Source organism: Erpetoichthys calabaricus, chromosome 1 (genome assembly GCF_900747795.2).
Source record: "Erpetoichthys calabaricus chromosome 1, fErpCal1.3, whole genome shotgun sequence".
NCBI lineage: Eukaryota > Metazoa > Chordata > Cladistia > Polypteriformes > Polypteridae > Erpetoichthys > Erpetoichthys calabaricus.
This window is the reverse complement of record NC_041394.2, coordinates 54233294-54256090: the sequence shown is the minus strand read 5'-3', so window position 1 is coordinate 54256090 and position 22797 is coordinate 54233294. Positions and strand designations below refer to the sequence as shown.

At 37.8% G+C, this 22797-nt stretch overlaps 1 protein-coding gene across 2 annotated transcripts in view; it reads left to right on the top strand.

Moving 5' to 3' along the window:
* ebf2 (EBF transcription factor 2) overlaps positions 1 to 22797 on the top strand; it is a 145717-nt gene that overhangs the window by 1675 nt on the left and 121245 nt on the right. For both annotated transcript variants that reach the window (XM_051928327.1, XM_028799604.2), the window contains exons 2-5: positions 5231 to 5387; positions 11720 to 11783; positions 15593 to 15648; positions 17185 to 17258. In XM_051928327.1, coding sequence (XP_051784287.1) covers positions 5231 to 5387; positions 11720 to 11783; positions 15593 to 15648; positions 17185 to 17258 — 351 coding nt within the window. The remainder of the gene's footprint in view (positions 1 to 5230; positions 5388 to 11719; positions 11784 to 15592; positions 15649 to 17184; positions 17259 to 22797) is intronic.

The following is a 22797-nucleotide window of genomic DNA, read 5'->3' as shown; positions in this document are numbered from 1 at the left end:
ACACACACACACAGACGCATATATATATATATATATATATATATATATATATATATATATATATATATATATATATATATATATATAGTGTAAGTGGGGTCTTAATACAAAGCAAAACATTCATGCCTTACATTTCCTCCGAGCTCGTATCTTTCTTGGTTAACGTGATAACACTTTTAAGTGCTTTGTAAGCATTTCATTAGCAACTTTCAAATGTGCTTCTTACTTTAGAAGTCACGCTGGAAGTCAATCTACCTAACAGTATACATGAACTCACCATCTGCCGCTTTCAACCCAAAGGCCTAAGCTACAAGTATGCATTGCCGATCTATCTCTTCAAGTTTACCAACTTAGTTCAGTGATTGGCTGATGCTCTGCAGTCAAATGTTGGTTCCCGACTTTCCTCCCTGCCGTACTCCCATGCAGCTGACAACGACCTTACCTGAAAAAGGACCCTTTAAAAAACTGATGGACGTTAGTTACTCCGTTAACAGCTGCAAACAAATACACGCTGAAACAGTTGCGCAAGTAAGAGTTAAAGGTGACATTTGTAACATTCTAGGTATATACCGATACCGGAGTCTTGAGAAATAATCGAAAATAGGTTTATATACAGACAGGTTTATAATATCCTGTTAAATATTTTAAACAGAGGTACAGCGGCGAGCAAGATAGTGGCTTTTTACTATCATGGCTGCTAAACTTTATTTCATATTAAAGCGGTAAAGCAGTAGAGTGTTTTTTTTATTTCATAAAGGGTAAATAATTTTTTTTCTCGTGTACCCAGCATGCACAGAGTTCTTAGAACCCATAACATATTAATTACAGCGACCGTTTTAATTCTCTGATAGTACTGTTCACATTCTCATCTTAGGTAAATGTATTAAATAGTTCATTGAGGCTTTATTCTCCTCCGGACTAAGTTTTCTATAATCACGTGGGGATGCACAGGGTCACTTGTCAAACGATACGACCACCTGTATCAGTGTTTGACTTTTAGTCTGTAAATCGTGCACGTCAAGACGTTCAAATCGACAGAAAAACAGTAATAATTGAGCCATGAAGCCAGCAGTTCCGAGAAATAGCCATCCATCCACTCATCCGTATCCTGGCCTGATTATCGGGGTCGGAGGGAGCGTGCAATAGTTATGATTAATGTCTTATAAATAAATGTAATGATCTCTTGTTAGTTCTATACTTAACATGATTAAAATATTGACCAACTAATACTTGTCCTACTAAAAGACAAATAAACTCCGACATCATCCTCAATTACTTCTAATTATTAGTATTATAATTATTTTATAAAACAGTTCTCTAGGTGTAATCAATGATGCATTTTCTGTTATTCTGATATTTTTGTGTATTATCACTCCGAACGGATCAATTTTTCAACTTTGAAATATAGAGAAAGGAGTACTGACTTTAATTTAAAAGATGAGATTTGTTTCTTGTTTGTTTTTGAAGTACAGCATCACAATATAGTCCGCAGAGGCACTGAACTCTCTGAATATAAATTTCGATCCCACATAAGTTAGTTTTATTGTAAAATCATCTGAGTCACGTAAAATGTAACATGGATTGAAAATCAAAGTACTGAAAGGGTGACAATCGGAATAATAATCGTTTTAGTGCGAGACGCAATTGAAATCACATCGTACAAGCAAACAACTTTACAAGAAATGAATAAAAGAACAAGAGGACGATAAGATGGCCGTTTGACCAACTAAATTGAAAGCAACATCTTGGCATTTATAATATATTTACTGAATATTAATGATGGGTTAAGAGTATTCCAAGATTAGTTGGTATAAATCATATAAACTTCATTTTTTTTTTTTTATCTCTGGCCATAGTTTGTTTTATGAGATTCAGCTATCTGTTACTAGTTTTGACAGTAGCATTGGGCAAATTCAGTACCCACTGAAACAATACTTTAAAAGGGTTAATTAACGAAGAAAAACGTGGTTTTAAAAATATCATTATTGTACCAAATGTGAGCAGTAATTTGCCAAACAGCAATAATGTATAAAGAATACTATCGCATGTGAAAGATGAGACTAATTCATCACTAATTCTGACACCGATTAGCAATGGCATCGCAAGGAAAACCTACACGGCTGGTAGGGTTTTTATTCAAAAGACAAGCGATTATCATGAGTACACTTGATAGTATTCTTTCACATTTTCAGTGATAAGCCTAATGCCATTATTATTGTGCTGTCACCATGTAGAACTGTTGCAAATGCACCATAACCTGTTGCACAAAACGTGTTTAATCACAGAGACAAACATAATCTCAAAACATTATACGCATGGAAATCCAATATTTATATTTGTTTAGCTTGCCGTAGCATAAATAATTGGTAGGAGGAGAGTAATGCCTGTCGTTTTATTTTGTTTGTTTTAAAAAAAAAAAAATTCAGTAATGTGGTTTTCTTTTAGTGGTAATTACAAAATACATGCCATACATATTAAAAAGAAATGTGGAATATATATATATATACCTTTATCACTTTCCTAATTATGCCATAAATTATATTATGAATGTGTATATTATTGCCTACCAGTAGTTTGGTTTCTGCTCTTTTTCAGTCTGCGTCACCTAATGCTTTATAAACATAATATTAAATACTGAGCAAGTACTTCTTAACGGCTTAAACATAAGCCATTTTAATTTTTCGTTTTTTACACTTCCGTTGTATTCTACACAATCGCCTTCATAGATTTATAACGTGCGCGAAATAAAATCCAATCAGAAAGGCATTAGGGTGATGAAGTACTTGTGCGCGTGTCAGGTATTGTAAGGAACTTACGAACTATGTCTGAATTGCCCAGTCAGCCGATTTTCTTCTTCTGACAGCTTTCGTGCAGGCGGTAGTTTGATGAATCGATGTTTCACGCGTTTAAAGAACATATGCGTGGAGATGTACAAGAGGACGCTGTTACTGCGATACATATCGAGATAGTATCATGAAGTAACTAACCAAATCTTCAGTTTAACATTTTTTATTTATCAAGCAGTATTTGTTTCAAAATAAAAAATCTATCTATCTATCTATCTATCTATCTATCTATCTATCTATCTATCTATCTATCTATCTATCTATCTATCTATCTATCTATCTATCGTTTCATAATTTAGAACATCAGAATATGTCTTGCGAAATCTTTAAGGCATTGATTCAAAAAACACTGCCAGCTTTAAGGCGGTATTATTTACACGTCAAGAAAATTAAATGCGTGCTTACACTGTTTACCACAACTTATTAATATGACGTATATATGTTTAGGTAAGTTATATTTAGGTAGTTGAGACTTAACTGAACTACATAAGAAAGGGGAAAAGTCACATTAAGAAGTAACAAGTGCACGATGACAAGGTTGAATCTAAGCATTCCAAACAGTATTGCATGAATGGAATGATTTTCCTTATGCATGTCTTAGGTTATATTAAAGTACGACAAACTGATAGAACAAAAACTGCTATGCATAAACAAAACTTTGGGAATAAAAAAGGATCAATCTAATGATTGAGTTAAAATAAAAAGCAGAATATGAAATTCCGTAAAAGCATTTCGCAGATCACGTTTGTCCTATAATTTCCAAAACCCAAAATAAAATCGATAAGAAGATTAAGAATTCTGTTGGTTCACCATTTAATATAATATAATATAATATAATATAATATAATATAATATAATATAATATAGACACGAACACATTTCTATGTTCATTGACAGAAAGTAAAATATTGATTTAGTTATCAACAAAAAGCTCACATTTATAGCGCCGTGTTAATTGAAAGGAAATCCTAAATGTAAGTGTGTGAAATTGCAACAGCTAATTAACGAAGAGATTTCAAGTTTAAATTCAAAACCCAATCATATCCGAGAATAACTTAGATTTTTTCAATAAATTATTTTCTGCAAATACTATCTATCTATCTATCTATCTATCTATCTATCTATCTATCTATCTATCTATCTATCTATCTATCTATCTATCTATCTATTCACATATACCGTTAATCAAATATTTCATACATATATCTTATATTAATTAAATTAATGACTTGTGGAAAGTTAGATAAGGAAGTTTAATAGCTGTCAGGAGAGGGAAACGTGTTTTATTTGAGTACCTAATTAATAGATGGATAAAATGATCTTTTTAGAAAAAAAGTCATTAAATACATTTTTTCAAGAAGGCAAATAATCTGCGCAACACTCTCAGATAAAAAAAAATCAAACAGATAAACACAGTTTTAATATTCTACAAAGAAAACACAAACTAACACATGAAATTCGCTTGTGTCAAATGAAAAATTATTGTGTTACTCATAAAACATGTAAAAAAGTGCCTCCATATTTTCACCTTAAAAATTGATTTGACATTGGCAACATTTTGCTGTTTATTAGTCACAATTTATTTCTTTATTTCATTATAACCGATATGATCATTTTTGGCTTTGCTTCAAACTACGTTCTTCAAAGCGAAGTACAGTTAAACCTGCTGAGCAGAAGTTTTATTATTTTATTCGATTACAGACTGTTAACTCTAAGAGTCCGTTCACCTCGAGACCCCCGTATATGTTATATACTCATCTTGGCTATTAAGCACCCGGAAAGAGAGCGCGCTGATTACTCCAACATCATATTTAGCTGTAAACGGAAAAGCGGCAATCATTGGCAAAACAAACGCTTGATTTGAACGGCAGTACGTATGACATGTACACTTAAAAAAAGAGAATCAAAAACTGTTGCTGCTGTTCTCCGCCGAAAGCCATTACTTGCGAAGAAGGTTTTCATAAAAATATACTTTATTTCAATTGCTGTAGTTTGATGTGCAGTATGAAGCGCAGTGAGGATCATTCTACATTCTATGATCTCTAAACAATAAAATGAAAACATACTGCAGAAGTTGTTGCAAAATGTTCTTCAATACTTATCGAAGTTCTGACAATGGTTTGTTGCATTTTAAAACCGATATTTTAAGTTTTGTCTCACCTCCGACACGCACTCCACTCCACATTTTCACGAAATTGTTTTTAGAGCAGAGTTTTTTGACTTTCTGTGAAAAGTTTCAATGTGGCTTTAAACTTAATGTTTTCTCAGGGGTTATCTAACGAGGAAAAGCGAATTTTTGATAATGGACGAATGGATAGGTGAATGACTGAACGGCCATTATGACCGACTGTTTAAGGCTGACGCTCGTTTTCTCTTCCCCACAGTGGCGTGGCTCTGTCACGGGCGCACTTTGAGAAGCAGCCTCCTTCCAACCTGCGCAAATCCAATTTCTTTCACTTCGTGTTGGCACTGTATGACCGTCAAGGGCAGCCCATAGAGATCGAGAGGACGGCTTTTGTAGACTTCGTAGAAAATGAAAAGGTAATTTATATCTTTTTTCATCATTCTAGTGTCGGTGAAGGTTTTGTCCTGGGGTTTCAACTAACATCAACTTTTCAAAACTTTCTTTCTCATAAAGTTTGGCTGCTCAACCGAATAGAAATGGTTTAAAATTATTTCAGTCATGAAAGGATAAAAAGATATCCATTGTAAATAGTTGAATTTAAAACTTTTGAATTAAGGAAAATCACCTCCAGGTTCACACTTATAAGGCTTTTCTTGAATGTCGTTGTATCAGAAGCAGTTTTTTGTTTCCTATTAACCATTTACGGAAAGGTCTTTAATGGTCTCTGTGTCATTTCTTGTTAAATGACAGCAAAATAACCTCATTAGTGTTTTAAGTTTTTCTTTGTAAAATAAAAAAGAAGAAGAAAAAAACTAAATAAAAAGACCATCCATCACATAAGTAGACAGAGACTTTGTGTGGACGAGGTACCAGGATATGTCTAGTTGTGGTAAATGGAGATGACAGGGTGCTGCCACACAGCGCTGTACTCCACGGTCTGAATCTCAGTGAGACTGTATGGGGTTTCTCTAGGTGTTCCAGTTTTCTTTCCTTATCTCAAAGACATATTAGGTTAGCTTAATTGCTGGATTTAAAGTTACAGGACAGTGTGCCCTGCCATAGACTAATATCACATCCAGGATTGCTTCATTTTCTTTGCACTAATGCTGCAAACCCACATTTCCAAAACACTGGCATTTGTGAAACAGTATTTAATAAGACCAAAATTTGTCCCACACTTAAAGGCACTGCTGTTTTACACTTACAAGTTGCATGTAAGAGAAAATAGTGTCTTGTAGGACAGTCAAAGACATAAAAAAGGAAGTACACACAATGATAGTGCCCTGAAAAGATACATTTTACTATCATGGTGATGGAGATACTGTGTAGAAACATCCTGGTGTCTACCTGTCAGAACACGAAAGCAGCTGCTGAAGATGCTGCACCCCAAGTTTGACCCTAAGTTTGAAACAAGGATTAGTTACTAAAACTAATAGCTTTGTGGCTTTAACTGAGAGACAAATCACAAACGACTTTTAGCATTTGCTAATTATAACCCCCTGGATTTGTAACAAGGTGATTTCAGGCCAACTGTCATACCATGTGGTTTGAATTAACAACAAGAGAGCTTTATGGTCTGATGGTTAAAAGTAAGAGACAGTGTGGCCTTGCAAGCATATTTAAAAATAAGCAGGTAATGCTGTCCATCACTCAAATGCATGGGAGAGAATGTCCTTTTAGAATTCATTGAGAGGGTGAAAATGAAGTACTGGCTAGCACAATTCACAACCCAAGGCTCTTTAAAGAAGATGAAACATCCAATAAAGTGGTCAGCTACAGTACTCTAAGTGGTTTTCTTGTTGATGTAGATAGTGGTATGAAATGATGGACCACAAAGAACAGTGGCTTTCAATCTATGACATGTAGGAGTTGTGGTTGGAAATGAGAGGCCACTGATTTCCCAAAGCTGAGTTAAGGGTGACCAGGTGGTGTGCTTTATTATCCAAATTTCACATAAAAAGTGGCCTTGTATTTTAAGCAGAGAGACTCAGAAAGTTAAGCGCCAGCTTCTGAGCTAAAGATCAGGGAGCGACATGATAGACAAGTATGTTTTAGTGACTCAAGTGTTGTGCAAAATGGGCCAACTTCCTACCAAGACTCCTTCTCAGTAAGACATTTAACCTGTTAGCACTGTAGTTGTAGAAATATGGAATAATGTACTAAGCCCTTGTGATTTATTAGTGACTGTAGATGAAACTAAATAATGCACATAGAATAAATAGGAGGAACATCCAACACGGTGGTCTGCAAACTGAAGGAGGGCATTGGCTGCATGTGTTTTCAATCTGGGCCAAAGATCTAGGGTGGTCGGCAGAGCAGAACCTAAAGACTGTGTGGTCTCCTTGTTGCAAGTGAGACAAAGAAGGTTAGATTTAATAGTTCAGAAATCAGCCATGTCTCTTCTTCTATCACAGATATATTAATACTTTAAAGACAATGTAGTTAGGAGGCAAAATCCAGCCTGGTCCTGTACTGGAAGTAATGTTATTAATTGGTCAATTCAGTTTTATAGTTTGGAGATTTGATTTTAATTACACAAGGAGTGATGATGAGAGGACCCATGCTCTCATTTTGTCACACCCCTCCAACTCATGTCTGTCTTTGCAATGATACATATTCACTGTCACGTTAGAAATGCCCTGACAGATTTAAACACGTGCAGAAGTGACTCTTCTGTACAAATGCTTATTTTATATGTTAGTGCCAGCACATATTTTCAGCATTTGCCATCTTTGCCCAGTTTCCAGCATCCAGCTCTCTGACATGTGTCCAAATGAATGGAGAAGTCACTCGGTAAAGGGGGTTGAAAAGCGTTCATTTTCTGCATGGTTGCTTGACATCTGTTCAGTGACAACACTTTACTTAAGAATTTTATTGAATCTGTAGCCGCCTATCCACCCCCAATAAATGCAGTCACCACAGACAGAAAATACTCGAAGGTACATTTTAAGTTTTGCTTATTTCAGCATTAATGGCAGTTTAATTTCTGTAATTGGAGGTCCAAAGAATGCTTTCTTCAGTCCATACCTGTGACCCTCCTGGAGTGTAAGGCAGGAATCGGCCATGGACAGCATGCCAGTGTATCAATGGGCACACTCAAATACACCAAGACTAATTGGAGACACCAATCGACTTGACAGATTGGTGCTTTGGATCTGGGTGGCCACCTGAAGGACACTCATCTGGACATGGGAAGAACATGGAAATACCATGCCACACAAATGATGATCAAGGTTTCTGGACTGTGAAGCAGTGATAAACTTCCTGTTTCTATTCAATTGATGTGAAAGTGACAACCTCCTTAATAAAATACACGGTCTTGATTTTTTTTTTTAATTCAGATGGTTGGAAAAAATGGATGAACTGTATTTCAAAATGTCAGTTTTGAGATATTATGGAAAAGCTTCCTAAATAAATGCCATTTTGTTGGAGAGGAACTTTCTATTCTCTTCTTCTTCTTCTTCTTTCGGCTGCTCCCGTTAGGGGTCACCACAGCGGATCATCTTCTTCCATATCTTTCTGTCCTCTTCATCTTGCTCTGTTGGAGAGGAACTTTCTATTCTATTTCTAGTTTTTCTTAAAATGGACAGGGATTCATGTTCCATCCTGAGCTAGTTCCTTTTTTTGTGCCCAACAGAATATGGGTTCCCCATAAAGCTACACGCAATAAATATGTTGAGAAAGTAGATGCCTGGATAGAGAAAATGGGCAAGGAATTATGCTGAGATGTATTGAAACATGTGTGACACTTCAAAAATGGACAGGAAGTTATCTAAAGTATGTAATTCATCTGGAAAATATTGAAACAAACAGGAAAAGTTATTGAAAAAACAGGGGAGTTTTAAATAAGGATATCTTGAAATGTATGAGACGTTAGTAGAGATATACTAAAATGCATTAAATATATCCTAAAATAAAAGAGTACTTAATTTTTGATTTTTCAAGGATACATTTGAGGGATTACCAAATATACAAAGGCAGCACCATGCATAGTAGTTACACCTGCAATGTCAGGTCTCTGTAGTTTAGAGTTTGAACCCACACCCGGTCACTCTTTACGTAGAATATGCACGTGCTCCAGTTGCCTATGTGGGTTTTTCTCTGAGTACTCTGGTTTCACTCCCACATTTGAATAACAAGCATGTCAGACTAACTGGCAGCTCTAAACTGACCCTGGTGTATACATGAGTAGGCCCATTCAGATCTGCAGAGCTGGTTCCTCCTTTGTGCCTAGCACTGCCATGTAGGCTCTGACCCTGGTGACCCTGAAATGAATTACATACAAGGTCAAAATCCGTCCAAGATATCATAGAAGCCATTTCAGATATCTTCAATATAATAAAATTGAAAACATACTTTGACAAATCTCAATCTGCAGATGTCATAAAAGAAAGTAAAACATTTGCAAGATAGGGGATTTTTACAGGCCTTGATTCTGAGGTATCTTCAGATGTACAAGATGTCACTTTCAATGGTTTCCTGAGGTGCATTTTTAATAGACAGAAATGTATTTAAGAGATTTAAAAAAATAAAGCTAGCCAATATTAATGAAATATTAGAGACGGAAATTTTTTAACAAACATTAGTGGCTGGAGCTCGCCTGTGCAATGTTGGCCACAAGCAGTAAGCAACACAAGACTGGACACTATTTGAAATACAGTTCAAACATCTTTAATGAAAACTGCAGAGATATGACAATAAGAAGAAAGTTATTTCGTAATTTTTTCATATGCAATTAAAAATCTGGATATTTATCATATGTTAAAATATAGTGGCAAGCTGACACTGCTTCCTTATAAATATAGCATGCTGGCTTCAAGTCAAGTCTTGTTTGTGTGAATTTTTCTCTAGTAACTCCATTTTACCTCCAACAAATGTAAGTATTACATTAACTGTTGACTGTAAGCAATGTGAGTGTACACATGAGTAGGCCCTGTGATGACTTGGCATCCTATGCATGTGTGATACCAGTGCTGCTTAGATATCCTGTCCTCTGCAATCCTGAATTGGATAATGCCGGTTTGAGAAATTAATGTTGTATGTGATGATGTATAAACAGGAGGTTACTCTGAATCACTTGGAAAATTGTTAGACGTATGCTAAAGAGAAGTGCTTATATCTCAAAATGAATTTCAAATATACTCAAATGAACTAGAATTAAATTAATTTAATTTAAATGAATATTGTGTATCTAATTCCCAGCACTACATTCTGAAATGTTCTCTAATGTTAATTTTCCCCGCTTTAATTGACAGTATTTCCATTAAGCATACTGTTTACATGATGCATGTCAAAGAAGAGCATAGAAGAATTCTTTGGTGTAATTTAAAATATTTGTCTTTATGTCTATCCATTGAAGTGACCCCCTCTATGCCAGAGAGTGAGTGTTGTTTAATGGATTATTTCTCTTTCTCAGAAGGCACCTTGAGTCTCCATATCCTTATCCCTATTCATCTCAATTGCAGTACCACTGCAGGATCATCCTCTATATCAGGGGTCCTCAATCACAGTCCTGGAGGGCCGCAGTGGCTGCAGGTTTTAGTTCCAACCCAGTTGCTTAATAAGAAGTCCTTATTGCTCAAATAACACTTCTGCTTCACTTTAGTTGTCTCACTCGTTGAGATTTTGAACCCTTATTGCTTATTTTAGTCTTAAACAGCTGCATTCTTGGTTTTTAATTGTTTCCTTATTAGCCATAACATGCAAATGACAAAAGAGATTAGCATTTCTCCATTTAGCTTGGTACCATTTACACTTACTGTGTATTTATTGTACACTATTGGGTTTAATTAAATACTTGGAAGGAAAGTGAAGAGAAAAAAGAGAAGGACTGAGAATTACTCGGCCGTTTTAGACTTCAAATCATTTTGATGATATCCTTAGAAAGGGGAAGAAAATCTCGGATATGAGAATGAGCTGACATAGTGGAGTTAAAGCACTAACAAGCCATGGCAAGAATTGCTTTCCAACTAAGCAACTGGGTTAGAAGAAAAACCTGCAGCCACTGCGGCCCTCCAGGACCGTGATTGAGGACCCCTGCTCTATATGATCCCCTCCATTCAGGTGGAGACAAAATTAATTTCATTTGCTAAGTTAACTTGTTAAAGTTTTCTCTCTGTGCAGGTGAACAGCCAAAAACATATCGTTTTGGTCAGTCCTCATGGAGTCTGATCATCTTTCAGTCCATCTAAATATGTATGTAACTGTAAGCATTCATTTCTGGGTAGAGATTCACTAACTGTCACTTCATTTCCAGGTTCATTACTATAATCTTTCAAGGTTATGTGTTTTTTATTATACAGCCAAATAAACTCAAAGAAATTCCACTCTGCCCAAATGAGAGACACTCTGCCTGTCCTTTCTGTCTAGATAATTAAAACAATTTCCTGCCATGCATGTGTCCAGTTGAGTTCATTACCAATAATCATTACATCTATCACTTTATTCAGTTGCCGATGGGTGAATATGAAAGCATCCTTCTACTAACATGAATGAATCCAGTTTTGTTCTCTTTTTACTTAGGCATTGATTGCTATCACAGTCAGCCCTACAAATAATGTGGCTGTCTGTTCTTAAGCAGAGTCTGAAACAGTCACATCCTGAAAAAGGGTTGAATATTCATAAGCAGGCAATAGGAAACACATACATTAGTACTAATATGGCTACTTTTGCTGCTTGTGTATTCATTCAGAGAGTTTTTGATATATATGCTGTATATGTTTTATTTTTTGTTTTTTGTTACTTGAAGGAGCAGAGTACAGAGAAGACAAATAATGGCACTCACTACAAACTGCAGCTGCTGTACAGCAATGGTGAGTTAAGTGACCTGATTAAGAAGCTTAGAACAACATTAGGGGAATATAATAATCCTAATTCCTCATGTGTACTGTTATCAAAGTAGATACCTGGATGTTGATTTACAAAAGAAAATGTATATAACTTCTAACAATACCCAATAAAATGTATACCTGCATAAATAGTTCATATCATCTTTTTGTTTGTATGATGACAATTAAATCTGACTATATTTTATAAGGTAGCATACAGCTTCAGTTCCCACTACTCACTGGTGGCATGGTGACATAGTAGTTAACATGGCTACCTCTTGGGTCCAGTGTTTTGGGTTCAAATTTGGCAACAGTTTTCATTTCTGTTTGTTTGGAGTTTGCACATTCTGCTTATATCTAGGGTTGCTTCCCTCCAGCTACATCTGTTCACCTAAATTCCTAAAGTCATATCGGTTAGGCAAATTGGTGCTTGAATGTGGCCCTGTGATAGATTGGTCAGGGATTGTTACTGCCTTATCTCCAGCTCCTGTTGGAATTGATTCTGGATCCCCACAACCTTATGTTAGACTAAGTGGGTGTGAGCATGCTATTTTCTTATAGGTTTAAGAAAGGCACAATTTAGTATTTTCATATAGGTTAACAAATCCTTCTTGAAAAAGTTTTACGAAACCATAAACTCATTTATATGAAACACAACAAAGCAATACATTAAAAGGATGATCAAAAGTAGAAGGTCCAAAGGCATTACCTGACTTCCAGCTTTACTACTGGATTGTGAATATTTCTACTTTGATACAATGGGAAGAAATGGAAGGTAATGGGAATGTACCTGTTTGGATATCATTAGAAAGAAAATTCCTCCCCTCTGTCAATTTACTAACAATCCAGCTGTGCACCACTTGCCCAAAATATGGATCCAATATATTAAACTTGTTAAGGTAGAGTTGTTATTCTCTGCAGCTTTATTACAGGGGAGTTTTAAATTCAAACCATCCTTAACTTCTATAGTGTTTAATATGTAGAAGTTATTAGTAATTTGCACTTTTAGAGATCTTTGTATAGACAAGAACTTCGTACTCTTTGATCAACTATGTCTACATCATTCCTTCAACACCTCATTTTTCCAACTTACAAGTCAGAAAGTTTGTTACAAGGGACTTGCGTAACTTTCTTAATCTTCCATCAGCATCAATGTATAACTAAATCTGAGTTAGTAATGAGGAGAATACTGGTGTTTTTTTATCAAATGGCATAGTGTGCACCTCTAAATGATCTTAGACAATGCTGGGAAAAGGACCACCCTTGTGATATCTCAAGCAGGGAATGGAAGTCTCTTATTGATAATATAACCCATCCATCCATCCATCCATCCATCCATCCATCCATCCATCCATCCATCCATCCATCCATCCATCCATCCATCTATCCATCCATCCATCCATCCTTCCATTATCCACCGCTTATCCGAGGTCGGGTCGCGGGGGCAGCAACCTAAGCAGGGAAGCCCAGACCTCCCTCTCCCTGGCCACCTCCTCCAGCTCCTTTGGGAGGACCCTGAGGCCTTTCTAGGCCAGCCAGGAGATATAACCCCTCCAGTATGTCCTGGGTCTGCCCTGTGGCCTCCTCCCAGTGGCACATGCCCGGAACCCCCCCCCCCAGGGAGGCGTCCAGGGGGCATCCTGACCAGATGCCCGAACCACTTCATTTGACTTCTCTCAATGCGAAGGAGCAGTGACTCTACTTCAAGTCTCTCCCGGATAACTGAACGCCTCACCCTGTCTCTAAGGGAAAGTCCAACCACCCTGCGGAGAAAACTAATTTTGGCCGCTTGTATCCGTGATCTTGCTCTTTCAGTCACTACCCAAAGCTTGTGGCCATAGGTGAGGGTAGGAACGTAGATCGACTGGTAAATTGACAGCCTCACCTTTTGGCTCAGCTCTCTCTTCACCATGACGGACCATTGCAGTAGCTTGCATTACTGATCCGTCTGTCTACCTCCCACTCCGTTCTTCCCTCACTCGTGAACAAGACCCCAAGATACTTGAACTCCTCCACTTGAGGCAGTAATGTGTTCCCAACCCGGACAGAGCATTCCACCCTTTTCCCGCTGAGAACCATAGCCTCGGATTTCACACTCGGCTGTGAGCCGCTCCAGTGAGAGCTGGAGGTCACTGTCCGATGAAGCCAACAGAACTACAGTACGTCATCTGCAAATAGTAGAGACGAGATTTTGAGGTCACCGTACCAGACCCCCTCTGCTCCTTGGCTGTGCCTAGAAATTCTGTCCATATAACTTATGAACAGAATCGGTGACAAAGGGCAGCCCTGGTGGAGTCCAACCTCAACAGGAAATGAGTCCGACTTATTACCGGCAATGCGGACTAAGCTCCTGCTCCTCCTGTACAGGGACTGAATGGCTTGTAACAATGAGCCTTGTACCCCATACTCTCGGAGCACACCCCACAGGATGCATCGAGGGACACGGTCAAATGCCTTCTCCAAATCCACAAAACACCTGTGGACTGGTTGGGCAAACTCCCATGCCCCATCCAGGATCCTGGCCAGGGTGTAGAGCTGGTCCAGTGTTCCATGGCCAGGATGGAATCCGCATTGTTCCTCTTGAATCCTAGATTTGACCATCAACCGAACTCTCTTCTCCAGCACCCCTGAATAGACCTTACCGGGAAAGCTGAGGAGTGTGAGCCCCCTATAGCTGGAGTGCATCCTCCGGTCACCCTTCTTAAAAAGGGGAACCACCACCCTGGTTTGCCAATCCAGAGGCACTGCCCCCGATGTCCATGCGATGTTGCAGAGACGTGTCAGCCCCAGAGCCTTGAGGAACCCAGGGTATACACTATAATTCAATTACAATTATATATCATTCACATCTTTATGAATTAAAATTACCTAAATATATCATTGATTGGAAACTAATTTTGAACAATCACATATGTTTTGGTATTGTCCCAAATTGAGACCATTTTGGAGAAAAATATCTGCTTAACTGTCAGATAATGTCTGACTTACATGTACTCCTAATCTTCTAATGCTCTGTGCAACATTGAGTGAAATTGGATTATCTAGCAGTATCTTGTAGTCATTTCCTACTCTACATTGTTGTGCCCCCCTAAAATAATCTTGATACATCCTTTTTCAAACAGCAGGAAGATAATGTCTTATAAATAACTACAAAAAATCAAACTTTATTTGTTTGGAAGAGGGCAGACTTTTTCAGAATTTTGCAAGAATTTATTAATATTATTGTGAAATAAGTCTTGTGAGCTCCATCCTCTGTTTCTTATCTACCTCCAGTGTTCTCATATATATGAGGACCAAGGGCAGTATATTACAGAAACAGTGGATTTCCAGAGGTATTAAAAGTGTCACAAACTGGTTTTAACCAAATGTATCTTGCAGTAGTCAGTATATTCCATTTTTATTTCTCAACTTGATGGGTTCAACTTTAAAAAATGAACATGACTATTTTTTAACAAATAAATTCTAGAAAGAGTATGTGTGATATTAAACAAAAAACAAAACCCCAATATTTGCAAAAATAATTTATCTCTGCTCAGGTAAGGTCATTGGAATGCATAACTAAACACTCAAGAATTAGGTTAAAGCCAGTTTATTACTTGTTAGTTATCAAATAATGAACTCCTCATGGGGCTGAAGGTTTTCCTATACTTTCCTAATGTTGATTTGATTATTACGGATATTTTGTGTAGTCTTAACCCATGGAAACGTGGAGATTTTGACAAGATTAAGAAAATGTAGTATCAAATAAGTTGTAGGGAGATTATAGAAATAAATATTTTGCTTTCTGCTTTCAGGAGTGCGGACAGAACAGGATCTCTATGTGAGGCTCATTGACTCCGTCTCAAAACAAGTAAGGAATGACATATGATTACTACTGAATTCAAAGCATACAGATTTTTAACCTTTACATTTATGTATATATAATGCTACTCATACAGAGACTCTTTCTTTGCAAGGGTTTGCAAGGTCAATTTTTGTAGAGTTGTAAGAAAGAATTCAATCGATGATGGATAAGAAAGCTGAAAACTAACATTCACAGTCAAATAAATAGGTGTCTTCAGGGACATAAGAATGAGAACCTGAGATAGTAGCAGAAAACCATCAGAGGTCCTCTATGCCAAAAGAGGATACTGGAAAGGGTCCAGAGAGAGCCTATTTTCATGAATAGCCTGGAAGCAGTCCTGAGTTCCTGTCTGTTTTGCTGAATTTCAGGCAAGCATGAATACAATGACAATTTAGATTACCACAGGTAGCTCACTACAACATTTATATTGAATACCCAAGCAATAAAAAGGAAATAATTATTAATCTAGTAGTAATAACAGTTTGGAAAGTCAGCAATGGCACATGTATGGATGATCAAAGACCCAGATGAATAAAAGCTTACATATTCTTCATGGCCTAACCAAACAGCTTTTTGTTTTCACTGTTAAGTTTGACTGATTGATATCTAAATTAAATTCTAATTTCCACTCAAAGATGAACTAGAATTGACTAGAATTTAGCAGTCATTTAATTTGGGGAATCAGTTTTCATCTCAAATGTCAAGGGGAAAAGTGGTGCTAGTACACCTCCTGGACACCTTTGCCACAGCTGTCCTTTTGATGCTACCTCCATTTTAAGAATCACTTAGTATAATTGGCTACATGCTCCCTTTTCCTGAGTAATCATTCTGTTCTCTTTTAGAAAGTAGTTGAGGAAACTTGAGCAGTATGTTTCTAGGACCCAACAGACATAGAATTCCTTCATAATGCAGGCTTAATGATGCTAATGCTAAACATTAGGTCAAAAAACACTATAACAGAACATACAATCCTTCTGTGACAAAATATTGTTAGGCCATTTAGTGTTTCCAGCCGCCTAATAGGTATTAATGTCCTGCCATCCCCTAGTGGCTCCTCTGTGCCCTCACCGATTATTGAGGGCTTCACTTTGAACCAGATTTAAAGCAATATCTCTTGTCATTCCTTAGCCTGTCAATTGCTCTCATATAATCCTTTGTACTTTTTCTATGACAAAATTTGGCTAATCAAGTGCTTAACCTCTTTACAGTATGCATTAAACTCTGCATTATTTACAGTACCATTTATTAAAGCAGGAGTATTTTTAAAGAAAACACAATCTGTTTATTTATTCATCTATTAACCATAGTCAGATTTTATATTACTAATATGAATATATCATGTTGACTTTTCTAAGTAATGGTGATACTGGCTGTTATATTTAGAAAATGTCAGAAATATGTGGAAATTAATTATTAAACTCAACACTTGGTTACAATTTTTGAGTTTTTTTTTAGCAAATTCATGTTATATGTTATTATTTTAAAGATGTACACAGTGGCCAAAATCTGTATCTAAAAATGTTATTTTCTGTTCCACAACAGCCTATCTCATATGAAGGCCAGAACAAAAATCCAGAGATGTGCCGGGTCCTCCTCACCCATGAAGTCATGTGCAGGTAAGATTCAGGTTCAGGTGAAGAACATTTATATTTTGAAATATAGATGACCCGGGGTTTGTTTCCTGCCTTGCGCCCTGTGTTGGCTGGGATTGGCTCCAGCAGACCCCCGTGACCCTGTAGTTAGGATATAACGGGTTGGATAATGGATGGATGGAATATACATGAGATAGGATAGTCATTTTTTGACAACAAATCCAACTATCAGGATTTTAGAAATCATCCAACAGCTATACACTTACACGGTAAAAGCACCGGTCTAATATTGTGCGGGTCCCCATTGTGCCATCAAAACATCGCTGACCGATCTGAGCATGGACTCCACAAGATCTCTGAAGGTGTCCTGTCGTATCTGGCACCAAGACGTTAATAGCAGATCATTTACATTTACATTTACAATATTTAGCAGACGCTCTTATCCAGAGCGACTTACAACAGTGCTTAGTAGTCTACGACTGTTCTTCAGTCTTTTTAGGCTAGGATTAAATCTACTGTCATTAAACAAGTTACCGCTGACCAAGTTGTACACAAAACCATGCTAGAAGAAAAGAGTAAGTTTAGTACAATTTTTTTTTTTTTTTTTTTATATATATAAAGAGAAAGGGTAGAAAAAAAGTATGGGGACTTTAGTCCCCCAAGTGCTGTTTAAAGAAGTGTGTCTTCAGATGACGTTTGAAGACAGTGAGGGTCTCCGCTGTTCGTACAGCAAGAGGAAGTTCGTTCCACCACTGAGGAGCCAACACTGCAAAGAGTCTTGATGCATGTCGTCCTCTTCTTTTAAGTAAGGGTGGTTCGAGACAAGCAGTGCTTGATGTTCTGAGAGAGCGAGAAGTGACACGCTGCTTAACCAGTGCTGATATGTAAGGTGGTGCAGTTCCAGTTTTGGCCTTAAAGGCAAGTGTTAGGGTTTTGAACCTGATGCGGGCAGCCACAGGGAGCCAGTGCAGGTTCCGCAGCAGAGGTGTAGTGTGAGAGAATTTGGGAATATTAAAAACGAGTCTTGCAGCTGCATTCTGGATCAATTGAAGTGGTTGTGTTGCCTTTAGTGAAAGTCCAGACATCAGAGAGTTGCAGTAGTCCAGCTTAGAGATGACCAAGGTCTGGACGAGAAGCTGAGTAGCCTCTGTAGTGAGAAAGGGGCGGATTCTCCTGATGTTGTAAAGAAGATATCTGCAGGACCTGGAGAGGTTGCTGATGTGTGGAGAAAAAGACAAGTCTTCATCTAGAGTGACACCAAGACTTCTTGCCGTTTTTGAGGGGACGATAACCGAGTTGTCAAAAGAGATTGCAAGGTCAAGATTCGGAGATGAGTTGCCTTTGATGTACAAGAGTTCAGTCTTGCTGGGATTCAACTTGAGGTGGTGGGAAGTCATCCAAGAGGAGATATCAGCAAGGCAGTTTGAGATGCGGGTTGAGACCTGCTGGTCATCTGGTGGAAAGGAGAGAATGAGTTGAGTGTCATCCGCATAGCAGTGATAAGAGAATCCATGTCCAGCTATTACCTTCCCAAGAGAACCTGTGTATAAGGAGAAGAGAAGGGGTCCTAGGATAGAGCCCTGAGGAACACCAGTGGTCAGTCTTCGTGGAGTTGACTGGGAGCCTTGCCAGGCAACCTGGAATGACCGGTCAGCAAGGTAAGAAGCAAACCATTGCCAGACAGTGCCTGAGATCCCAAGACTAGACAGAGTTTCCAGAAGTATCTGATGGTTGACCGTGTCAAAGGCTGCAGATAGGTCCAAAAGTATGAGGACTGAGGACAGGTTGGTAGATCTGGCTGTGTGAAGTGTTTCAGAGACAGCAAGAAGTGCAGTCTCGGTAGAATGAGCTGCTTTGAATCCAGACTGGTGAGGGTCAAGAAGGGCGTTATTAGATAAGTCCCGTAAGTTGTAAGGTGGGGTCTCCATGGATTGGACTTTTTAACCAGCACATCCTACAGATACTCAATCAGATTGATATCTGGGGAATTTGGAGGCCAAGCCAGCACTTTGAACTCTTTTTCATGTTCCTCAAACCATTCCTGAACATTTTTTGCAGTGTGGCAAGGTGTATTATGCAGCTGTAAGAGGCCACTGTCATCAGGGAATGCCATTGCCATGAAAGGGTGTATGTTGCCTGCAACAATCTTTAGGTAGGTGGTACACTTCAAAGTAATATTCACAGGAATTCTAGGACCCAAGATTTCCCAGCAGAACACTACCCAGAGCATCACACTGTGTCCGCCAGCTTGCCTACTTCCCAATGTGCATCCTGCTGCCGTCTCTTCTCCAGGTAAACAACACACCTGGTGATCCATATGATATAAAAGAAAACACGATTAATTACATCAGGTCACCTTTTTTCAGTGCTCCATGGTCCAGCTCTGATGCTCATGTGCCCGTTGTAGGCACATTCACTGGTAGACACAGTGTGGGCACTCTGACAGGTCTGAGGCTACACAGACCCATAATTAGCAAGCTGCAATGTAATGTGTGTTCTGACACCACTCTCTCTCTGCAGGCATTACATTTTTTTAGCAAGTTTTGCTACAGTAGGAATTCTGTGGAATCAGATCAGACAAGATAGCCTTTACTTTCCACACACAACAAGAGCCCTAGGAGCCATTGACCCTATCACCAGTTTACTGATTATCCATTCTTGGACCACTTTTGGTAGGTACTAAGTGCTGCAAATCAGGAACACCACATAGGATCTGCCGTTTTGGAGATGCTCTGACCGAGTGGTCTAGTCATCACAATATGTCCGACATTCTGAATACAGTGTTTTAGCTTAACATGATTAATGGACAGGCTATGAATATTAGGTTTGGTTCCTTTACCTAAATTCTATTTAAAATTTGAACCATCTAATCTCTAAAAATTATTATAAGATGTTAAATAGCCTGTGAACATCAAACATTTCTTCACTAGAGTCTTCAAGAAGTCATGGGAGAACACTGTCACAGATTCAGCTAAAGGACAGCTTATGGCAGAGTGTTCGCTTCATCCTACACATTCCTGCTTTATATTTGACCAGCAGTAACAAAAAGCAAGGGCATTTCAATTTTGCACTTTGAAAATAAGTAGTCCACTACAGGGATGTTATTGCATTTCATTAACATACAGTAAGCTTAAAATATATTGGCACTTTATGAAGTGCACCTATTCATTAAGCCAATAATGGCACTTCAACTAGCATGCAGATATGGTCAAGTGGTTTAGTTGCTGTTCCACCACACGTTGGCATGAACAGGACGTGTCACTTAAGAGATGTTAACCATGGTCTTTTACTACTCCTGTCAGGTTAGATAAAGCTACAGTGAGCACTTGATCACTAAAACTATAAAAATGAAGACTGGGAAAATGTCCCCTGCTCTGATCAATTTCAATTTCTACTGCTATGTGAAGAAAGTCAGAATTTAGCATGAACAACATGAATTAATGGATCCATCCTACCATGAGCCGTCGGTACAGGCTGGTGGTAAAGTATAATGGTGTTGGATATTTATTCTTAGCACACATTATGCCTCTTAAAAATAAGTAAGTGTTGTTTGAATACCACAGCATATAAAAGAAAAAAATACAGACCTCATGCATCCCTTTTAAATGTCTTCTACTAGCTGAATTATGTGCCATTTCTCAAAGCAAACATTAATATCAAGCTGCCTTCAGTTCACTTAAGTAGCCTTCACAGTCCCCAGATCTTAACCTAATAGAGCGCATGTGAGATGTGGTGGAACAGCAGGTTCTGGGAATTAATGTGTGGCAAAAAAATGTGGAGGAAATGCGTGATACATGAGTTAGCATGGACTGTAATTTCTAAGGAAAATTTCCAGTGCATGTGTTGAAGAATTCCCCCTGTCCTCCCCAGTACCATATACTTGATATAATTAAAAAAATCACGGTTGTTATACTTTGAAATCCCGCCAGGTCACTTTCCTTGTGTATTTTATTGATATTTCTGTGATGAAATAAACTTTTCTCTGAGTGCTTCCATTTTATCTAATACTGAAAAAAATATGCATATTGGCATAGTGCGAAGAATTGGCATCTTGTCTAGGGTTGACCACTGGCCTTGTGTCCAGTGCTTCCAAAATAGGCTCCAGCTGTAGTGCCCCTTCAGTGGAATAAGGGGGATAGGAAAAATGAATAAACACGCAGGGTAGAGAGTTCAGATAATCCAATAAATGATAAAACATGAGTAAAAGCGATGGAACATACACTATATTACATTCAGGATACAGTATGTGTATTTCTTGTCATAGCTCAAGATAAATGAACAACACAAGCTGCATGATATATCTGTCTTCCACAGGGAGTATGCTCAGTTTGGTATTATTGTTTTAGTTTTTTTGTTTTACATTTGGAATAATGGTGACACCTTACTCGGGATAACATAGTGAGTCAGTGGCAGGGACTGAACTGGCAGAGTTTGTGCATTACAGTTAAAGTCAGAAGCCATTAAAGCACTAATAAAATTAATGGCTTTATCCTCCTGATCTAAAGGTATTGTTCCTGCTTGTCTTCTCCTTTTGACTAGCATGTTGTTGGGGGTCTTCTTGCAATCCTTCACAGTCGACTCACCAATAAATAATTTACTATTTATTTTACATAGAAACTTTCACACAGAATGTATTCCTTATTGTTCTATCTGGAAACATTATGCCAAAGTAGTTTTGAATGGTAGTAGATGTAGACATTTTTATCGATTTTAAACAGTTTAAGAAGTATTATTATTGTCAGTGACTTGGTGGTGCAGTGGTTTGTGCCTCACAGTTCCGGAGATCAGGCTTGAATTTTTAACCTGGCACCTGTTTGTAGGAAATTGGAACATTCTTCTTGTGTCTATGTACACTTTCTCTTTCAAGCATGCTTCCTAAAAGATGACCATTTTAGTTTGATTAATATGTCTAATGTGAACTGTTATAATTGAGTGTGGATGTGAGCTCTGGTAAATTAGTATCTGTGCTTGAGGTTGGCTTTTGCAACCCAGCCCCTTGCAATAGATAAAGCTGGTTTAGGAAATCAACTAATTATCACTATTCTTTTTAGAAGACCCCAATGCCCAAACCATTTTCATAAATCAATATGTAAAGACACATAAAATATACCTAACTTAAGGAAGAGCAAAGTGAACAATTAACTGGGAATAACAACAAAAATCCCTATTTCTGATTAGCCTCCCAGATTAAAGTTTCATTAGTTGACATCAAGTCAATGCTTTAACATATAAAAAATAAACGTAAACTCTTGATATTGATGAAAACATTTAGCACTGCTTTTGTGCATGTATCGGGCAGAAAAGTGAGCAAGTAGCAGATTTTGTAATAATTCACACAGTTTAGCTTGTTTCAAGCTGTCCCAGCCTCAAATATTTTAATAATTTAATAATTTAACAGATTTGGCAGATCCCTTTACATTTAATAAATGATCTTTCAAATGAAGCTCTAATATAATAAGAAGGAGCTGTCTGTCATTTCCCAAGCTGAACTCCTATAAGGCATTGTAATCAGAGCAGATGCCCAAGCTGACTCACAGCTGGCTAATAACAGAGAGAGGGTAAC